This window comes from Hippocampus guttulatus, chromosome 1 (assembly GCF_054856545.1).
Source record: "Hippocampus guttulatus isolate MCC_2025c chromosome 1, RoL_Hgut_1.0, whole genome shotgun sequence".
NCBI lineage: Eukaryota > Metazoa > Chordata > Actinopteri > Syngnathiformes > Syngnathidae > Hippocampus > Hippocampus guttulatus.
This window is the reverse complement of record NC_141261.1, coordinates 6,399,194-6,422,243: the sequence shown is the minus strand read 5'-3', so window position 1 is coordinate 6,422,243 and position 23,050 is coordinate 6,399,194. Positions and strand designations below refer to the sequence as shown.

Sequence of the window (23,050 nt, the reverse complement as noted above, 5' to 3'; positions counted from 1 at the left end):
GTACAGAGGAAATTGTCCAAAAAACAGAAAATAATGGATACTTCGTGAAGATCGCAAAGTGGATATGCCCGATTTCTACAACCTTAATTGCTATTCACATTTCCAAAACCAAAACAATTTTTCTTCTCCCATTCCAGTGGCCATTCTGTGGCGCCCAATGAAGTGTGTATCAAGATCCAGCAAATTCCGCCCTATAGGTGGCGTACTACAGCATTAAGTACCTCAACAAAAGACTGCCAGAAAGTAACAGTTCCAAGTGTATAACACACAAATATGTCCTTTTCTAGGGCGGTCAGGAGAAACGCAAACATTCGTGCACTACACCGAACCGAATGTAGCCAGACTGCAATCCAAACAACGTTTTTGGCTGCTTTCTTTGGCAAATAACGCAGCGATCAAGTGAATGCGGTATTCAAAAGGTATAAACCTACAGTTGTTGAGGAAGAGGAGAACGGCGAATCCTAGCGTAGACGTGGCCAGGAGGATCAGGCAGATGTTGCAGGGGATCATGAAGTAGCGCACCACCAGAGACACTTTGTGTTGGTATCTCCGCTCCCGCTCTGGCGGTGTTGGCGAAGGATAATGACATCCGGCCATGGTCCACTCCATTGACCCCCTCCCCTCCAGGGCGGCCGAGGAGACAACGGGGCGAGGAGGGCGTCGAGAGGCGCCCAAAGACCCGTTGGAGAGTATGATGGCGGTTGGTTAAACGACGCCCAGTGAAGAAATACCAAAAAAAATAAACAAAATGCAACTGTAATGGTCCGTTATTCAGGTGTGTTTCCAGCTGTGAATTGCACTGGCAAGACGGCGACTCTTTCCAACTGAGAAACTTTCAGCCGTACCCGGGCGATACATTTTTAAACATCATAACATCCACCACGTGAGGGAAGAAAGCTGGACAGAGGAGGACTTGTTGGAGTCAGCCCACCACCTGTCCATGCTACCTCTTACTATCTACATCCTGCCGTGGCCTCTTGGGAAAATCCAAATGGTCTTTCGGTGCGGAATATTTATGAGTGGCGGTAATGTGTTAATACTTAAAGTGAATATAACAGTATGATACACGTGGGTGGTGGTGATGATGTGGTTGTAAATCTGCGTACGAGAGTGTTGCACTGCTATGCCTCAGAGTTATGGGAAAAAAAAAAAGTATGGTTAAATTGTAATATATCCACACGGAAAACTTCTACTCCGACAGGAATCCTCTTCTGCTCTTAAAGTGACCCTGACTGCCGATTTGTTGGTTGATCGGGGGATTGCCTTCTATAAGCTCTCTGCCTCCATTGTCAAAAGCCCTTAGAAACCATGCCGAGGTCTGGTGCTCAGCAGCAACGTGTCAAGTATTTCCCAAAGAGCCAGGTATCTTCTTCCCACCTCTCCACGGAACTCGCCGCGGTCAAAAACAACAATTTGCTCCTCTAACGCGACGCAGCTGTTTCTTTGTATCCCTCGGACAAGCTGGTCACGGTGAAGAGATAGACAAGCGTGGCATATGAAAGCTTGACACAAGCACCGCTCTTGGGCTTGTTATTCTTCCTCTCCCGCGCCTCTCGACGTCTTCAGAAATGCCCCCCCCCCAAAAAAAAAACAAGAAAAGTTGAGGATTACGATGCACGCAACCTGTCAGAGTGGTTCCATGAGCATAAAACACAAGATTAACACTCTATAGGAAAAACAAGTCAAAGACGGTTAAAAAATTAAATGTGGCCAGAAGTGGAGATTTGTGGTGCTCTCCTAGAGCATATTACGAGCAGTACCAAAGAAATCTCAACTGCAAAAATGAGAGGAAAAGGCTCTCATTGCACCCTGATCTGATTGAGCAGGAAATAACTTCTTCACTCTTTGCCCGCTTTCAACAGTTTATCAGCTGTTGTTTGTTTTTGTTTTTTTACGCTTCCCTGAGCATCAATTCCGTTGGATTGTCTCGGTCCATGCCTTGGTGTCTTGGACACGTGGATTTCTGTGTTACGTCTCTGAGGTGGACCTTCACAATCAGCAGCCAAAGCGACAAAGCAGACTCCGGGTATTGAAAGAACGCTTAATCCCCCGGCAGCAGGTTATGGTCCCGGTGCCAACACCCTCGGTCGACCGAGGCAGCCGTGAGTGAGCCAGTGAGCAAAGTCCGTGCACAGATGTGGCAGTCGAGAGCGCGACTGAGAGACGGTGGGGCGGGTAGTGAAATAATAAGGGGAGGAGGAGTGCTGTTTTAAAAGCAAAAAAAAGAAGCGCTTTGGTCCGCGTAGTAATTTTTTTTCCCAAAGAAAAACAATAGTAGCGTATTGCTGGTTTCCCCATACACGCTCCTCCTGAAGTGCGGGAGCACTGAGCCGGCGGAATGAATGAGAGCAAAGTGTGTGTGAGAGAGAGAGAGAGAGAGAGATGGGGGGGGGCTGTTGGACGGAAGGTTGTCTTAACAAAAGGGAGGAGGGGTCGGGGATCGAACGAGCATGAAGAATAAAGGCTTTGCAGAATAGCGCTGTCGTCCTACCGGAGAGGAGGGTGACAACTGACAACAGTGTAGCGCGGCTAAACAAAAGGGGTTTGAGGTCTTGGGAGATGTCAGCCAACTCCATTTGCTTAGCGTCTAATCAAAAGAATCACTTGCACAAAAGTGTTTGAACAAACCATTAAAATGGGATTTTGATTAGGTCACCGATGGGTCAACGCATCTGAGCATTAAGTCCCTCTCTCTTTTTTTTTTTTTTTATATATACAGTTACATTCAACTCACAGGCATACCCTCACTGATGACAAATAAGCCAAAAAAGAGCATTGTATTACACTGAGATCTGAAAATAATATACCGTATTGGCCCGAATATAAGACGGCCCTGATTGTAAGACGACCCCCTCTTTTTCAAGACTCAAGTTTGAGAAAAGACTTTTTCATCCATTCCGTCCATTTTCCCAACCGCTTTATCCTCACTAGGCTCGCGGGGGGTGCTGGAGCCTATCCCAGCCGTCTTCGGGCAGTAGGCAGGGGACACCATGAACCGGTTGCCAGCCAATCGCAGGGCACACAGAAACGAACAACCAGTCGCGCTCACACTCACACCTAGGGACAATATGGAGTGGTCATGTGCCATGCATGTTTTTGGAATGCGGGAGGAAACCGGAGGAGAAAACCCACGCAAGCACGGGGAGAACATGCAAACTCCACACAGGAAGGCCGGAGCTGGAATCGAACCTGGTACCTCTGCACTGTGAAGTCGACGTGCTAACCACTGGATTACCGGGCCGCCCAAAAAGACTTTTTGAGCACCAAATTAATTTTTATACAGAAAATAATTACAGTACTTCTGAAACACATTATTATAACAATATATTTGAGAGATAAAGCATGTTATTTTGTCTGATTCAAATCTTAATATCTGAACATTTAAATATGTAAACTAAAGTGCAATCACATTCGTAAATGAATGGCTTCTGGTTTTTGAAATGTAAATTTTAACTTAACTTCTCCTCAGCTGCCGATCTTTGACCCACTTTTCTCCAGATTGTCGCTACGTTTCTCCATTTTCTGTTATCTCTTCTATTATTTTCTTCTCTTTTCTTTCTTACCACTTTTTTATTTTTCTTCTTTGTGCTACCGCTATTTTTATTTTTATTCTTCGTGACAGGGGTTCACTTTGGCCTGGGGAGTCAAGTTCAGCATTCGCTTCAATGATATCTGGCACCATCTAGCGTCGTCAATGGGTATAATGTCAAGACGCCGAAGAAAAGACGACCCCCCACTTTTTCAGTCTTATTTCAATGCCAAAAACACCGTCTTATATTCGGGTCAATACGGTTTATGCTATTTACAATAACACCGCTAAACACATTTATCAGATAATTAAGAAATTCAAGCATCATCTTCCAACTTTCAATTTCAGTGACATTTTGCGATTTTCAACAGGAATTTGCAATTCAAAAGTCACTTCGCCTCTCCGTACCCACATTGGGCTTCTCTGAGATTCTCTGGTACGTCAAAAATGAAGAATCATGCATAACATTCAACCATTAAAGCTTATGTTGTGGAATACAGGTAAATAACTACAAGTTGACCTCTTCATCAAGAAGTAATAATGTGGATCGCAATGAACACACTTTTTCAAAAAAGCAGCAACCTTTAGCCAGAGTTGGTCGCGTACAGGTATCTGTATCAGGCTAATAGCAGCCATATTTCAAGCTATCAAGTTTTCATGGATGCTGCTGATACCAGCCACCAATACTTAAAGCGAATTAATGTGGCATCAGGTCAGTCCTCTTTACCAGTAGGTGGCGCTCTCAAGCAGTGGCGTGACACATTAGCGAATGAAAAGCATCAGTAAGAAAGAAAGGTCTTTTTTAGGTATCAAAAGTACAGCGTCTGTGTCTACATCTCAATGACTATTGAAGATGGTAAAACCTAACTTATATTTCCTGAATCTGGAGTTTTTGAAGCAAAAATTTAACACAGCATTCCAAGACTTGAATGTTTGATCAAAATTTCCACAGATGTTCAACATGGTTACATAGCATACCTCATGTGAAACCAGTTTTATCTTGCTACCCATGCCAGTTCCCAACATGTGAGTTTTTGTAAAGTGACTTAAAGGTTTTTCATCATCCTGCACTAGTGGGAGCGTTATCAGTCGGAAAAAAAGCGGTACCGAACATCCGTACAAAGAGAGGGCAGTGCGTGTACCAACTTCCCATTGCTAACGTTATGTCTGATTTCTTCAGACAGCAAAACCAGTTGAAACTAAATCAACAGCGCCTCTGCTGTTTGCAGCCGAGCGGTGCGCTCCATTTGGCCTCAACACAAATTAACGACCGACAATTATATCTCACCCTGACACAAACGTGACTAAATCCTCAGGCTCTCCTATTTGCGGCTCTCGCTAAATACAAAAAGGTGTAGAGGAATTTGCATCCATATCATAGCGCTACATTTTTCAAAGGTATTTTTAAGAAGACATTCCTCACTGCTCTCCTAATGCGATAATGAGGTCATGCTATGTTTCGGCTTGGAATAAACTCAACGACAGCAGGCGGCAGATGCGAGGCGGGATCGAGCATCAATTATTTATGTTTCTTTGCGCTCTCTCTCCCTCTCTCTCTCGCGCGTTCTGTGTCTTCTCCAGCTACGTCTCTGCCTCCATTTTCATCTCTGCCATTCGCGTCCGCCACCACGCATCCCCAACACCTCTCCACACCTCATCATCAACATCATTGTCGCCGTCATCATCACGATCCACACAAAAAGTGTCTCAGCGGTCTCCTGAACAGCTTGAACAATTCAGCCGCATAACAAAACCCGAGAAAAAGGGGGATAATTATTGCACTCTGTTCATTGTCTTCTTGACTTTTACAACTGTTTATGTGCATGACAAAGAGGGAACAACCCGAATCCGATCTGTGAAATGCCGCCTCCTCCCAGCAGAGGGTGACATGGATCTGACAGAAGATCCTTGTCCACATCAAAGCGGCGCCGCTTTGATCCATTTTTAATGCCGCCAGTAGCGCGCAAGGTTAACATCTCTTTCATGAAGCCTTTGAAATGACAACCACGATTAAAGGAGCCAAAAGATCTGCTCTAGCCTGTTTAATGATGGTCACGAAGATGATGATGGTGGGAGAGGGTCCAAAAAAAAGTTGTGGGCATGTTATAGTTTGTGCCAAGAGAGACATTTGTCGAGTTCAATAAGTGATTGGCAGTGATGGGTCAACAAGGTGTGTATGTGTGTGTGTGTGTGTGTGTGTGTGTGTGTCTCGAGGCTGCCGCATGCTGCAAGGCTTATCGGCTGTAGAAGCAAATCTGGCTTTTAAGATTCATTTTAACCAAGACAATGAGAGATGAGAGACGCCTTACGTCAGTTCGGTCTACGTTGGAGCCGCTGAAGTTTAACACCCCCGGTGCACGTCATTCAATTCCGAATTTCATCATCCTCGTTTTGAGAGCATCAAAGGAATGAATTCTCCTTGGTTTTTTGAGGGTAATGCAAGGAAAAAAAATCTCCTGGAATGAATGTTATTCCATAAAAATGATGTTTATACATCGTGGGCGTACATTTTCATCTTAAAAAGCGGCAAGAGGAGATGTTGAAACTCCCTTATGGTCAAACCTAATATTTGCAGGATTTTGCAAAGCTGTACCCTGAAAGCAAGGATCCAAAGTAGAAACATAAGTACATGAAGATGACTAAGCACATGAGGGATGTTTTTTTTCTTAAGAAGCAGCATTTCTTCTCTGGGTTAGACCTGGTCAAAGCTCTTCCCAAAAGTAAGTAGTCAAACTTGTTTTGATGGCTCTCCAGGCTTCCTCGTGTAAGATTATACTTCTTCTGAGGCTCCATATCTGTTTTTAACCCTTTCAGGGACTGTGGTTACGACACACGGGCGGCTTATCGTGTTATCAGGTTGCAAGGTGCATGAAAGGCTTAAACTTGAGGACATAAAATGTGCGACATCAATCCATCCATCACCTTTCAATCCAGCCTTGCGAATCTTTTGCAATGCAGAAAGGCCACAAATTATGCGTGCTGACTCCCTCATGAGCAGCAGTGCGGCGAGTTGAGTTTGGAGAAGGAAGGCTCACTCCAGGTGGGCCAACTGTCTCATTGACGTCTTCATTCTTTCATGCACCAATAATGACACCCCGTAACCTGATAACATGATAAGCTGTCCACTGTAGTAACCGCACACACACACACACACACACACGCACACACACACACAACATTCGATGCGCACTTACTCAAGATTCTCTCACCTGTGTTTACATTGGCGGGAATGTTTCAGGCCGTTTATGTGTGGCCAGCACTTCCGCTGCAACTTTTCTAACGTTGGAAGACTTCTATTCCTTATGTTAAATTCGTATGAGCAAGTCGAAGAGGCGTAATGATATTAATCATGACATCCTGTAGATTGCATGTGAATGTCTCCCCCATGCATGACTGAAAATGTCATGGGCATTTTGGGGCTCATTTGGAGTTAATTTCTATTGCGCAAGGTGTTTTCTCGTGGCGAAAATGAAATCAAATGAATTAGCCTACCATTAAATGGCTATTCTATTCTATTTGATTTGATGGAGACAAATTGTTCAGGGAGCATGCAGACAACGTTTTGCCGAAATTTTGGCCACACCAGTTTGCAACGTGACCAATGGAATGCAATGCAATGGAATGTATAAGTTTGGAAAAACAGTAGAAATCGGCCAAAAACGGCCAAAGTAGGAAGACGTGTGCTGAGTGAATGGACTGCAGCATGTCATTTCACACTGTGATCTGTATGGAAGCATAAACGTATCGTCTTGCTTTCATTTGGCCTTTTTGTGTACCGTATTTTCCACACTAAAAGGCGCACTGGATTATGAGGCGCACCTTCAATGAATGGCCTAAATTGTCATTTTTTCATACATTGGGCGCACCGCATTATAAGACGCAATCTACAATGCATCCACTAGATGGAGCTATGCTCAAGGAAACGTCAACAGAACGATCAGATGTCAGTAAAACGTATTTAATAATAAAGCAGCGACACAGTTCACTTTACCAACAGCAAGTTATAACATTGGCTCGTTAACGTTGAACTCTCTTGCCGCTGCTCTATTTCCGTGTTCAACTGCATAACTGATCACTTTAAGTTTGAACTCTGTGCTGTCAGCATGTCTCGAGCAAGGAGCCCTTTTGGGGTCGAAATACTACCGTAATGACCATACACAAGGCGCATCGGATTTTAAGGCGCCTTGTGAGCTTTTAAGAAAATGGAAGGCTTTTAGGTGCGCCTTTTAGTGCGGAAAATACGGTACTCATCATTCCCTCAAATTGTAAAAATACAAACGGTAACTGACACCCTCTGCGCTCATTCAACTGCATCTCTTTTCATAACCAATCAAGCGAATGTCAGATAAGAACAGAACCGTTGTTGAAGCCACATCGGAAGAGGCGTCACGAGTACGTTGAGTTCACTGCATATCAAATACATACTGACGATCTGGCGCGGTCTTAGAATGCAGCGAGAAGCATGACAACCACTCATTACAAATTGGAAGCTGGCCCTCCAAGAATGAAGCAGCTAGTTTACCCTCGATGGTAGCACGGCAGATTTGAATGGTTCTTAAGGTTCTTCCTCTCACAGAACAAAAACACAGATATTTTTGTAGCACAGCACACTTTCATGCAATGGGATATTTCAATGGACCGGAATAGGAACAAATAAAAACTAACTATTAGGAGCATAATTCACTATTACATTGAATATCGGTATTAGAAATTAGTGGGAGCCTTGTGCATATTTTTCTCTTCAACGAACCAACAAGTCTCCTCTTGTGTTCTAGCGACGTGTTTTAAGATGGGACATCATGGTCAGACTCTAAAAATAGATGAAACATTTCTTTGTTTCACGGATTCTATTTCACTTCCTATTTTGGGAAAGACTTTGCATAATTTAAAAGTGACCATGCTACTGCTCTCATTCTTTGGTCAAATATTTCCACACGCTTGTAAAATGCTCCAGGCACTTGTGTGACAGGTAATACGTCACAGTGTCATAGCGTGACACAAATGTCTTGATGTTGGTGCATGCTGTATCCTACATCTTCTATGATGAATAAAGATCTTTCGCACACAGCTTGTGACACTTTAAGAGACACATTTTAGCAAGGAAGATGGAGTTTAACTTCGGACAACTGCCCCTGTTCACTAATTGACGATTTAAAGACTAGCCGAAGCTAGCAAGCCTAACCGCTATTTTCATGCACGACCAGTTTATTTTCAACTAAAAGTATCATGCACCACCACGTGGACCTGAGAAATAGGAGTCATCATTAAAATCATACTGTGAGTTACCTCTCCTGTTATGCAGGAGAATAGTTTCAAAGCCCAAACTACTTTGGCCCAAAAGAGCACGTTGCTATTCATAGATGACAATCAGTGTGGATGCACAAAGTGAACGATTTCTTTCATGAAACAGCTCCTGTTTTACTTTAATGCTTTAATGAGCGTCACGGCTGGCAAAATATTCTATTTTCCATTCCAGTTCCATCAAAAGCCCTTATGTGCAGTTTTTTTTTTGTTTGTTTTGAACGACAATGCCCTTGTTTTTCAGCGTCGATGCTTTTGTTTGCACGCGTTGCTGGATCTTTCTCGAAACAGTGCAGAACAACATACTGATGTAAAACACAAACATGTTGTATAGCTGATTATCTTTGTCCTATTGAAAGTGACGGCGAGAAGATTCATTTGCATGTACGCAACAGAGCTCGCTCCAGTTTTTCACTGCGTCTCTGTCGCTGGTTGCTGGCTGCCTGTCGAGTTGGATCTTCTCTGATAGAGGGAGAGGGGGCGATATTAATTGGCTCGCGATGTTGAAATTCAGCCTATAAATGAGACAGCCATAAATTTTACATGCATATGCTCACGTTGTCCTTTCAAACTAGCCAGTCAATGTAGTTCCTGCTATCTCTTTCACCCTCATAATTCCAGTTCTTTTTAATAGAAGTGCAGTCTGACAGCATGCTGGAATCCTGCCTAAATGGGGGGGGGGGGGGGAATCGCAATTATTCTAGCAGCAATCACAAAGACGGGCAAATGAACGGCCTGTTTAGCTCCATTTATTCAGTCTTAACAAGTGCTGGGAAGGTTTAAGTTGAAGCAAAAACTGATTTAGGGGCAAAAGTAAAATGCAGTGACCATGAGGAACTTGGTGTAGAAATGTGAATGGATTCATCATATTTTACCAGAATCATTACGAAAAACAAAAAACGAATAGAGCATTTTGGCTGTATTTGTTTTTCATTCTGTGCAGAATTCAAGCACGCAGTCGGTCTTTTCACAGGAAATTAGCAGAAGGAGAATATAATGTGACTCAATATTTTGCCAACAAAACACCGCATTTTGACATCATGTAAAAAATCATTAGTGGTTAGCCACCAGCGGTTAGCGGATTATGGTGAGGACCGTAAACCGCTTTCTTCATAAATGTTGTCTGAAGACAATGACAGTGGTGAAAAGCAGGGCTTAATTGAGCTCTGTGCAGCCATTAGGAAGCGAAGATAATACCAAAAGCAGAGTTGACTTCTGACTAAATGAAGGAAGATGGAGACAAGCAAGACCTCTAAGGATCTTTAGCCCCTTGTGGATGTGAGCCCACGAGGTTTGTGTGCCTTTTTGTTTGTACCGTCTTCATAACGTTCATTTATTGTTTTGGAATGCCATTTGTATTTATATGGTTCACATCCGTGTTTGTGACCAGTTCTCATGGCTTTGTTACAGCTGCAGTGGTTGTGTAGGCTCTATATAAAAAAAATTAAAAAATTAAAAAGCTGTATTGTATTCCCTCTACCGTAGCTTCATCTTGTGGATGCGTATCGCAACTGCATCCATTATTGTAGCTTCTATTCTATGCGTCTTATAATGCAGTGCGCCCTACTCATTAAAACAGTTTTGAAATTTGTTAGTGTATTTATCTGCACCTGGTCAAAATGAAAATCACAAGTTAGTTTCCATGTCCAATGTGGCCTTGGTGGATGCATGGGTGATTCTTCAAGTGTTTGAAGGCAATTTTGAAAAATGAAAAAAGGTTCAACACAAGAGTGTTGAATGAACAGAGGTGTGCAGCATATGCCCCTCTCTCGAAATCTGACAGAAGCTTTATGTGCATGATGACAGAAATAGCCTCTCTTCATCCAGAGCGTAACTAGCAAGACTCAACAAGACCGAGCGCCTATGCATCAACTCGTCTGTCATCCACAAGTGGAGGGGTGGACTCAGAGGGAGGCGGCGGGGGGGGGTTAGCGGGCTTGATTTTTTTTTCTTTTCTTTTTATGAGCATCACAGCAATGTGCTTGGCGTATTGCCCGAGCCACAAGCCACCTTATCCATTATTCATCTGGCTAACAAACTGCTAAACGAGGTAAACGAACAGGAACAACCACAGTGAAAAGTATGGCCATGAACCGAGACCAATGACTGCGCACGGACATTTTGACTGCATGCACGGGAGCTTTATTACTGAGGCCCAAACACGCATATGACTCAACTCAACGCAACTGTATTTAGAGAGCACTTTAAAACAACCATGTTGTAAACAAAGTGCTGTACATGGAGCAAATGTCACATATACAACAATAAAACAATAAATTAATTTGTATTTCGATATAATTCCTTCAGGCTATTTTATTTATTTATTTATTTATTTATTTGCGTAGTCCCGTTCACTATTAAACTAGAATGTCGCTCTTCGGATTTCAGCAAAGACTGGGAAAAAAAAACTCAATCAGACCCCCTTCATTGACAGCCACTTCTGAATTTTTTAACTTAAGGAAAAATGTAGAAATATGAGGAAAAAAAGAAAAAAAAGAGGCAGGCTTCCTGGATCTCTAAAGCCCGTATCTTGGGAGTCCGTTTTATTGTCATGGTTCGTTCAATGTTGCAAACAGGTTACAAAGACGTTCGCCTGACATTCCCAAACAGTTTTAATGTTCACAAACGGGGCTTTTTTGGCCTTCAAATTTTAAACATCTTCAAAATTTCTTTGCCAAAAGAAAAACTGTTGAGACGATCAAAATTGTTGGTGGCCGTCTTTGCGAGCGTCTTTGCGACCGTTTGCGACCTTGAACGAACCCCGCCGACAAACAACATTCACGACGTGCGCACACGCTCGCAAACCTTTGCTACGCAGCAAGATACAGCCTTAATTTTATTCAAATCTGCACCAAAATGGAATGTTCTCACTTGGCCCATGGCCTTGTCCTCATCAAAGTTTCATGGAATCCAGATAAATCGTTTTTTGTTTTTTGTTTTGCATAATCCTGCAAAGTAATAAACCTTCGATAAAAACATAATCTCCTTGGCAGAGGTAAAAATGTGAAGTCTTCCAGATCCTTTTAATGACAAAACCAGGCGGGTTCCCCTTAAGTCAGCCTTTCTTTCAGAGGCTGCTTTTCCCGCAAGTCTATTACCGGCATCTTGCATGCATCCTGCACAAGTGACCCGTTCCTTTGACCCTCTCCATCCTCCCCAAAAGGTAAAATGAAATCGCTTTACCACAGACGGCAAGCACATGTTACAGAGAGCACGAACAATACAGTATTTCACCTCTCACAAGTCAGGCCCAATCCATGCATCCATGATCTTTACAAGACAGCGGGGGGGGGGGATGAATTATTGCCCCGTTGCCACGACAACACCTCGTATGGAGAAAACACCGCCGAGAAAAAAATGATGATTTGTGAGATTTCATTTTGAAAACCATCCCGAAGACGAGGAGGCAAAGACGGAGGAGAAAAATTGAGTCGGTGAAACAAGAGTGGAGAGAGAGAGAGAGAGAGAGAGAGAAAAGGAGAAGAGTGCGAGCAATGGTCTGCTCCCAGCAATTTGTGGGAGTACGTTCCACAATTTTGCGCACTGTGTTTTTTCTACAAAGCGAGCCGGAACACCTCTTCTGACATTCATTTCATTTCCATTTCAACACCTGCAAGCCATTCCACCGCAAGCGGAATTATAAGTATGCCATGCTGGAACACGACACCAAGCATCCAAAACTGGAGGAATATGTCAGACCTCTCTTCACACACTCCAATTGTCCTCCCAGTCGTCATCCTCTCAGGTTTCCACTTACACCCCCCCAACCCCCGCCCCGTCCCCACATACAGCCTTCACCTCTTGATCTAAACCAGATCTTTACCATGTGACCCTTACAAGCCCCCACAGCGCCCAGTGGCTCCCTGAGGACCTGAGGCCAGATCGTCTGTCTTGACTCACCACAGCAACAAATGAAGCAGGCGCTCAATAGCTCACTTGATTGGCCCGTCATGGGCCATCATTCCGGACGGCAGACAGCCACCACCGAGCTTCGCTTTTTTTTTTTTTTTTTTTTTGCAAATAGTGCAGGAAGAGGTGGAAGAAGACCTGCGTTTTAGCTTTAATTCACACTTCCATTCACTTAGAATGCTTTTATGGCCCAAATTTACATGACAATGAAAGTGCATTTGAATTCAAGAAAGGTGGTACCCATGCATGAGAAAGACAGAACAGATGGATGTCAGAAAAATAGTACCTATGCACAGGCAGATATGCACTACACGGCATTTTAAAAGAGTATTTTTGGTTGCCTCACTCGGTTTTGTCAATAGTCATTAACCCTTTCAGGGACAGCGGTTATGACAATGGACAGCTTACCATGTAATCAGGTTATAAGGTGCATGAAAGGGTTAAGCATAAAATCACTTGTATGCAAGATGCTTTCCAAACAAAGCTTCCTGTTATTGGCCTACTTTTCCATTTACTTTTCCATTGGTGAGCATGCAGGAAACAACACATTTCAATTGACCGATAACGCAAAATAAGAAAAATGAGGCAGTTTCAGCACCATGGAGAGCAACATTATTCCCCCCCCCCGTACAGTGTCTATTGTGTCTGTCCTCATTTGGATCACATATGAGGTAGAGTCTATTCCAGCGGAGTTGACGAGAAGCGGGTTACACCGTGGCTTGATTGCCGGCCAATCACGGAGCACATAAACACAAAAAAACGATTCACACTTTTGGGCAATTTAATCCTAAACTAGCATTCAACTTGTGGGAGGAAAAAAACAAGGGAGCATGGAAAGAAAATGAAAACTCCATACAGTAAAGCCCGCAGCCAAGATTTGAACCCCGGACTTTCGAACTGTGAGGCAATCATATTGCTGTATATTCTTATTTAGCTTAAGGGAGCAAAAAATAAACACAGATCAATTTTTTTGCCTCCTAAAAAACAACAGCATCTTTTCAGCGATACTATTATCAACGATTGCAGTACAAATCCACATTATTCTTGTGATTTTTTAAAAAGTACTTAGTAGGTAGCATTTTAGTTCAGCAGGACATCACGCATTGATGATAATACCCCCTCATATCGGTGTTATATTTAGCGATGTTAGTTTAGTTTTTGAGGTAAAACGTAGCGTAGAAGATGTCGCTCCATCTGTGTCTGGTTGCACAACTCCGTGTTTGGAGGTGGGTTTCATTTCAGCAAAGAGTTTAATGTATGATAGACTTCATGTCGATTTCCGAGCCAAACATACTTTGTACCACATATTTTGTACACCCCAAATGCAATAATGGCATTAAGATGTCTCGGCAGCTCTAGAGGGAGCATAGACCACTCATCTGCAATCAACTGCACCGGCGCCATTTTTGGTCACTTGTCTGATTTCTTGGAAAAAAAAATTCCAGCTTTTTCTATATTCAGACTCAAGAGTATGTAATTAATCAGACTTTTTGTTTTCTCCTTTTCTTGCTACCGTGACCCATGTCGGTATTGTGCCACTTGGGAGCTAAAAAACAAAAAATAAATAAAATCATGATTGTGTCACCCAAACCATGTCGTGTAAATCCAGCCTATGAAACTGAAAGCAGAAGTTCTGACCTTGGCTCACAGTACAACAAAGCCATTTAAACCCAAATAGCCGGGGAACTCATCTTCCACAGCAAAGTTTATCTTTGCTCAGTCCCATATCGGTCCCCAAGTCAATGTTGACTCATCGACCGTCTGCTCTCCTGCCGTCAATAAACCACAGTGTAGCATTTAAGATACCGGTCTTCCTCTAAAGAATAAGCAAAACGGATGACCTCCAAGTCCTGAACAAGTACAGACCGGTTGACATTAATCCATTTGTAGGTGTGTCCTTTAACGGCATTCTCTTGTCATTTCTATGTCGTACTTTACTCACTCCACAGCACAAAGGTTGCAAGCAGAAAAAGTAGACGGGAAGTTGCAAGGTGAAGTCCATGAAAACACGCAATAATAATATTGAAATTGACACTTAAAGCACGGCAGACAGAGGACATGAGTGTCTGGAGGACGAAAAACATTTTTCTTCCAAACCCAAGTACACACCAAATAAGTCACTGGGAAATCTGTTGCAGTCGAACGAAGGTTGCAAGTTCCTTGTTCGATTTCCCTCTTTCATTAGCCTCTAAAGTTTTCCCACACAGACCCGACTGAAAACAATATCAAACCCCAATTGAATGAAGTGATCAGGAATCGCGCCAATCACCTAATTATCAGCTGAATGCTAACGAGTAAAGAAATATGATTTTGGTTTTTAACAGCACGGTTGGGTTCTAAATTTTAAGTTATTAACAGGGCTGTTTGATGATGATAAAAATTGTGTTTCGGTGTGGATCCAGATTCACAAACCTTTATGGCAGGGGTGTCAAACTCATTTTTGTCGCAGGGCCACATTGTGGTTACGGTTTGCCTTGGAGGGTCGTTATGAATTTTGGGAAACCATATCAATGTTTAATCACCTCCAAAAATTACATACAAGGCGCACAACAAATTGATGGATAACTAGTTTTAAAATCAGAAGTCAAGAATAATGACTGTTATTGTGGATTAAATTTGGAATTTGAAATTTTGGTTCAGACTTTAGCAAGCATCATGGAACTTGACATGCTTGATTTGCTTTCGCGGGCCACATAAAATGATGTGGCGGGCCAGATCTGGCCCTCGGGCCTTGACTTTGACACCCATGCTTTATGGGTGATGACAACTACATCAAACAAGACAGCAGACACATTTTTGTCTCCTTGATTCTACGTTTTACTACGTGTCACTGCCATTTTCTGTGCATCTTCTGTGTTACACAGAATGTATGTTAAAAAATATAAGAACACTGTCAAAATGAAGGTTTTCTATGACAGATGTCTAATAAAAAAAAATTGCTACTTCATTTGAAAGAAAATTGACAGGACAGGAGAGCAAATAAATGATCCTCGCCTAAAACTAGCAAGTGAAGTGTTTCACTAAAGGGAAACATCAGCAACATTAGGTTTGCCATTTGTAGAGGTGGGGGGTGGGGGGGGATGCTGGAATTGTCTATGTACAGTCGGTGTGCGGTGAGAGGAAAATGGCAGCATGAGATATGAAACACAAAGATAAGAAATGGATGTGAGTGAAAGGAGGCTGTCAGCATTTGTAGGTCAGTGTAAATGTTTAATGCTTTATGCAAATGAGATGATGCTCTATCCGCGTCTAAAACGATACACTCTGTCATTCCACACAAACACTTTGGGAGCCTCTTTTTCTTTACTGTTTATTTTCCCCAAGCTCCCCGACTCACCAATTAAGTGCCCGAAAGTGCCAATTAGGCTAATGGACCTCTGCGACAGAGGCCCCCCCCCCCCTGCCACCCCCTCATACTTGCATTACTCATTTCCCGAGCAAGATGTCTCATTCTTCTTAACCAGACCTTCACAAGTCTTCCAGTTCTCCGGTCAGCCGATTGACGTCACAAGCGTGTCCAAATAATCTAATTTTAAACAGTCAGACATTCACATTCAAGTTCCTGCTCTCGGCACTGCATTTTTGTTTTGTTTTGTTTTTTTCACCCGGTGTACACAAAATGACTTAAGCGGTGTTCTGGATCTGCCTTGTTACGTGCACTCCATTACGGAAGCCAGGGATGGATTAGTGTAATGTGACAAGGAGGAAAAGACTGGAGGTGAACACTGAAGGTGGGGCGAATAAATCCCATAATGGCTTGCTTATATTATCAATTAGGGAACGATAATACCTGTGTTTTTCGTTCTTGTTTATGTTTTTAATGAGAAACTGCCAGGGTTTGCCACTAGGTACGATCATATTTAAATTTAATTAATTGAATTTCATTTGCCTATTCTCAAAGGCGTGTGCTTGGAGTTCCAATGTGAGATCGGGTATTGTACGGAGAAGACAATTTACATGTTGGCTTTTTTTAATTATCCAATTCATGTTTTTAAAATGATGTCCCAACGCTAAACCCCGAGCCACTTTAATATGCTGTGAAAATGTTTTGGTGTCAAAATAAAGCCTACAGAACCTGCAAAGTCACACAAGTTTGAGTGGGAACATTTTTTTCATCCATCCATTTTCCGATCCGCTTTATCCTCACAAGGGGGCGTGCTGGAGCCTATTCCAGCTGTCTTCAGGCAGTAGGCGGGGGACACTGAACCGATTGCCAGCCAATCACAGGGCACACAGAGACGAACAACCATCCGTGCTCTTATTCACGCTTAGGGACAATTTTGAGTGTTCCATGAACCATGCATGTTTTTGGAATGTGGGAGGAAACTGGAGTACCCTGAGAAAACCCACGCAGGCCCTGGGAGAACATGCAAACTCCACACAGGGAGGCCGGAGCCGGGATCGAAGCCACTACCTCTGCACTGTGAGGTCAACGTGCTAACAGCATCACATTTCACAAAGAGTTAAAAAACTGCTTTGTTGCTGTTGTTGTGTTATAAGAATGGTTAGCTTGTTTTTTGACTTGTATAACTTCTTGAAATGTTCACACATGTATGTCATTTACTGAAAAAAATGACTACAAAGTTAAAGTTTCGTGATGGTGCTAGATCGATGCAGGAGCGGATTAATTAAATCCAAGGGGGAAAAAAATCTATTGCCAGGAAAACACTTTTTTTTTTAAAAAAAAATCAATGATTTGTGAAAAAATCATGAATTGTGCATTTTTGAACTGATAAAGGACATTTCTTGAATTGTAAAGGGGTTTTTTTTCCTTTCTGTGTGTCATTTTTCAACACCTCGTTTGTATTCAGTGAAATCCAGGCCATTAATGCCTTTTCGATGCTGCTTCCCACACGTGTTGTTTCTCACGCGCTGTACGTTGGGTATGCACAGTGGTTTCATTACAGCGCCATATGTTGCGTGGTTATGTGCCCACCTGTGTCAAAAATGAGACTCCTTGTTGCTGCATGAAATCCACCTTGTCAAAATCCAAACTCTTCACTGCCAAAGATGGTAAGTCATTGCATTAAAAAAATAAAATAAAATAAAAAAAGAGGGAGGAAGATCACACTCTGTGTAACTGGGTTGACTTTAAAGGCAATGGACAGACTGAAATGAGGAGCTTTGGGGGTCTTTTAAACTTCATTTAGTATATAACTGTATTGTGGAACCTGTCCACTGGAGGTTGGTTGTACTGTTTAAATTTCAACCCAAATTTTCAGAAGGGTTTTTTTTTTTCCTCCACAGGTTTTCCAAAACCACAAGTGACCTCATCAAGGAGTGGTAGGAGAAGAAGACTTAACGATCAAAGAACTAAGACTCCACTTAGTGCGGCACTTGTTACGAGATCATTTCATTCACAATCAGCTCTCATTATGTTAATTTCAATTTCATGCATCATAAGTGCTGGTGGTATCGATATGTGGTATCGGTCTGAAAAAAGTGGTATCAAACATCCCTCGTTTTCATGCACTCGTTACATCCATCCATCCATTTCCTAGACCGCTTGTCCTATTTAGAGTCACAGTTGAGTCAATAATTTACACTCATAGTCGCACCTTTGGAGTATTTCGAGTCTTTAATGAATATAACATGCATTTTTGAGGAATGTGGGAGGTGTAGCTGGACCCACGCAAGAAATTTGAGGCAGATATGCTAAACGCGAGTTGGCCTTATTTTTACACATGTATAACAGAATTTGAAGATGTAAAATGGTTTCAAAACAAACAAATGGGAAGTGCACTCAAATAGGGTTCGCCCATAAAGATTCCAGTGTCGTCCATGCATATGCAGTATCACATACTTGTAATGTGCTTAGTGTCGTGGATCATGCAGTGGCTTGTGAATGGTGTTTGCGTAAGCTCAACAAGGCCTTGAGCCCCCAACCCCGCAATCAGAGCAGCAACACCAAAAAAAAAAAAAAAACTGGTTCTCGGCACTGGGCGTGGCCTGAATTCAAACAAAGCAGACCCCCCCCCCCCCAAGCAGGTCATCATCGCCTTTTGCGTGGACTGTACGCACGAGCGAATTGGGGCCAGCAGAGAGGATCCAGGGCAAGTCTGCTCTGAGGATGGGGAATGGAGGAGGGGAGTGGGATCAACGCCGTCGGATAAACGGGGGAGGGCAGAACTTGGATGTGGAGGATCAGGATTATCCTTCAATTAAATACAAATCTCTGGGCAGGAATAGGAGCAGTCATCAATGCATGCTTATTATCTCATCTTCAGGTTCTTATCCCGATCAAGGTGCAGCCATTTTTCAAAGTTACCCTTTAAAACTGGAATATATGCATCTTCGTAGCTCCACAACTTCAATGAAGGGGAAAGACTTTGATTGGCTGCCATCTCGATATGGATTTTATTTTTGCTGCTAATGGGGAGCTCACCCCATGCCTGTCCCCCGAGCTTGTCCGCCCAAACCACAAAATGAGGATGACAGTTGGGGGCATTGAGTGAAGGAGCAAGTGGGGGAGGGATGGGACATATTCTGGGTCAGACAGTGGCCTCTTAATCTGGGTATGGTCAACACGCACGCACACACACACACACACACACACACGCACACACACTACTGCACACTAGCACATATGAATGCACACTAGCAAACTAACTCACACAAACACATAAATCCACACTTGCACACAAACACTCATACACACACTGATGCGCACTAACACACACACACACACACATGCACACGCACGCAATACTCCAATTCTTATTTACTTTCTTTTACACACGCCGTCCTAGTTATCACTACAGTAGAAGCAACCATGGGTAAATGACATCATATTAGCATCGCCTAGATACTGTAAACCTCCACCAGACAAACACTCACATGCACGCGCGCATGCACACACACACACACACACACACACACACACACACACACACACACACACACACACACACACACACAACAATCCTCTGGCCTCTTAGCAATAATAATTATTTGGGTGTATGGAAAAGTACATATTTGTGAAAAGGGCCTGAGTATCGCCACACGGGTTTGAATCGTGAACTTGATCAAATATTTCAGTCTTCAATGATGCTCATTACAAAATGTATGCAAATATATATCATCAAGACTGAAAAAAAACCGCATGCTGGATTCACCGCAGACCGCAAATTGGTGATGATCAAAATAGCACGAGTGGAATTAAGAATGACTGAATTAAATGTTCAAACTGTGCATGACACGACAATGATTTTTGTTGGTTTCTTTGTGTTTTTTTATGCCAGTTATGTCATTTATTATAGCTCAGTTGAATTTAATTTTTAAATTCAAAACATTTGGATTCAATTTTTTGTTGTCTTTCAGAGTTCCGCATTGTTTGGAACAAAACGTTTACCGCTGTTTAAGGTAATTAAAAGTGTTTGGGGGGGTTTTCTTGGCAAATACAGTCATACCTCGGTTTTCGACCATAATCAGTTCCAGAGGATTGTTCGAAAACCGATTTGTTTTCGATTTGAACACGTCTGGTCACAATGGAACGCTACACAAGGAAGCGTCACTTCCTCGACCAGCCGAGGAAGCATAATTTCCTCGTGTAAGGAAGGCGAGAGGAGTCAAGTGGCGCATTCAAGTGTGCTGAATTTGGTCGAGAACCGATTTTCGGTCGTAATCTGAGGCATAAAAAGCTCGAAATTTCATTTTTTGGTGTTCGAGAGGAGGATGCGCAAGACAAACTGATGGAAAAGGATGGCATGCCGCGGTGACTCCTAATGGGAAAAACTCTCCCCATCAGGTGAAGCTCTGCAATGCCGAGCCTGTATTCCACAACCTGGAGGACGATGTGTTCGTCACGTCTCAACGTGTGCACCGGGCGAAGTCTGCCATGACCTACCATGTGAGTTGCTGTACATTGTTTCATCCTATTTTGCCAACTTTGTGAACAGAGAAACCAAAAGCCAGATGTGGGTTTCATTCCACCAGCGTAGAGTTGGCACACTGGGGGCTTATTAATATGATCCAAGTGTGTCAAATGCCCTCACAATAAATGGGGCTTCACTGAATCGCAGAAACCAAAGAATACTGATATTGTTTTTTTCTCTTCTTGCAGCCAACAGTGAGCAGTTTTGTGCGTGGCCGACAAAGTGACAGCGGAACATACCATCCACAGTCATGGTTTCTATTAAATGAACACATGTACCAGTCACACACCCTCCAATTTCAAGCAGGAACAAATCTAAGAAAAAAAGCAACATCAAGAATTGTCAAAAATTAAGACTTTGACGTTTTTGTGCTTTTTCGATATGAATTGAATGAATGATCCACTGGCTGCAGTATGCGAAATGGCAAAATAAATAAAACGTAAGTGCACAACAGTGCCAACCCCCCCCCCCCGCCCCCCCACACACACACACCACAGGATTAGAATGGAAGACAACGCCCTTGTCTATATAATAACCCCAGAGGTGCACCCGAGCGATGAAGATTCCACACTACGCGGCTCAAATGACATATTAAATATGAATGAGCATGAACCACCGCTCTCCATTTTAGAGTTCTGCCTCCCCAATTGTTCTCTTTTAATGATCGTGTATGTGTATAATGGGCTAATAAAGACTTATGTCAATTCCCAGAGACCCTTTCCACCCAGTCCCCCATGCTCATCACTCACTATCCAACGACCAGATGTTATATAAAAAAAATAAATATGAAAAAAAAACATAATTAAACCTGAAATAGCTCAATGAAAACACATTCTAGGTTGTTTGTCATGTGCCAAGTATGTGAGTGAATAATAATGTGATGTCCTTGTGGCAGCAACTGATGGAGGATGAGTGTTGCTTGTTCCCCACCAAAAAATAAAAAGTAAAAATAGTGACATGAAATGGCTTTCTACTTGGTAATTCTGTGATGCTTAATCACAGCCATTTAGATGGGAATTTGCACACTCTTGTTGAGCCACCCTCTCAAAGAGAGGTGCATGGTGACTCAGCATCTCTCAGTAAGTATTCGTGTGTTGGAAACTCAGGACTGACTCTAAAGCTACCACAAATCTTTAGCTCCAACCAGGCAGGACAATGATACTGATGTGAATAATTCAATGCAATCATGAGACCTGATGACCCTATCCCGAACGCAAAGGGAAAAATGTGTCTTCTGACCTCTCATGTAACAGTAGGATGATATTGCTTTCATGAATTAATTAAACAGACTAACTCTTAGCCAAAAAGAAAGAAAACAATAATGTTGGGAAACAACGTCAAAACTATTACTCTTGACGTACTCCAGTACGTGTACGTGCGCGCGTGTGTGTGGTGTGTGTGTGTGTGGTGTGTGTGTGTGTGTGGTGTGTGTGTGTGTGTGGTGTGTGTGTGTGGAGTTCATAGTTGGTAGGAACTTCTCAGCAGAGCACTTTCACCTTCGTGCTGGAGCAAGAGCCTCTCCTAGTGGTTCCTCTTGGTATTGCAACTGGTCACCACAACCTCTCTTTTTTTTGTACGCGTTAAAAAATGTTGATTATCTCAAGGACCAACCGACTACCAACCGACTTTAGAGGACTTTAGAGGATGAATTCCACTTCACTTTGAATTTACTCACTCAAATTGCATCCTCCCAAAATAGAATATGAGTTGGGGCGGGGGGGGGGGGGGTCAACAAAGATGTTAAATACTGTATATTATGTTAATTAGGGTTGTTAACTTCATAAAAAATATAGGTAAACATAAAACACAAGAAAACGGGAGGGCCCGAATGAATGAGTGTGTTTCTGCGTGATTCAGTGACAGCAATTCCAGGGAGGAGTCTGCCATTTGACCAAAAGTCAGCTCGGCTAAGCTTCAGCTCCTCCCGAACCCTCAACCGGATAAACAAGATTTGAAAATATATTTTTTTACAATTCCTCCTGGTTTTTCTCAGCAGACAGTGTCTGCTCACACATTGTAAATGGAGTATATGCATCTTGCCAAGAGATGGCAGCAGTTTCTAAGAGAAGAGAACGTTGCAAAGACGTGCTGGGAAAAGAGCTCCAGCCTTCCCAATTACGCAAAGAGCTTTTAATCTTTTGAGAGACCTTCAATTTGTATGCCTGAGTCTGCACAATTCACACAGTAAGACATAAAATGTAAGTACTGTACATCATTTGAATGGATGTGCTACGTTAAAGTGCTGAGCATTTTCTGGCTTTCCAGTGTGGTAAAGGGAGAGACTGAAATAATTTCACTGAACATTACAGTAAACACAAAGCACTTTTTTGAAATGAAATGTTTAAAATTGAATACGCCGATCAGTTGAAGAAACTTTGTTGGACATGTGGCGGGGTCAAGGCTAGTCGGAGGCATGAGCAGACATTGCAGGAATATT

At 42.7% G+C, this 23,050-nt stretch overlaps 1 protein-coding gene across 4 annotated transcripts in view; it reads right to left on the bottom strand.

Moving 5' to 3' along the window:
• agrn (agrin) overlaps window positions 1-23,050 on the bottom strand; it is a 250,841-nt gene that overhangs the window by 165,343 nt on the left and 62,448 nt on the right. The window contains exon 1 of one of the 4 annotated variants that reach the window (XM_086106427.1): window positions 432-2,336. The exons of 2 other annotated variants lie outside the window; for them this stretch is intronic. In XM_086106427.1, the coding sequence (XP_085962553.1) occupies window positions 432-609 (178 nt within the window). In that variant the 5' untranslated portion in view covers window positions 610-2,336. Of the gene's footprint in view, window positions 1-431; window positions 2,337-23,050 lie in introns of those variants that run through there. One more of the 4 variants, XM_086106434.1, reaches the window with a different exon arrangement.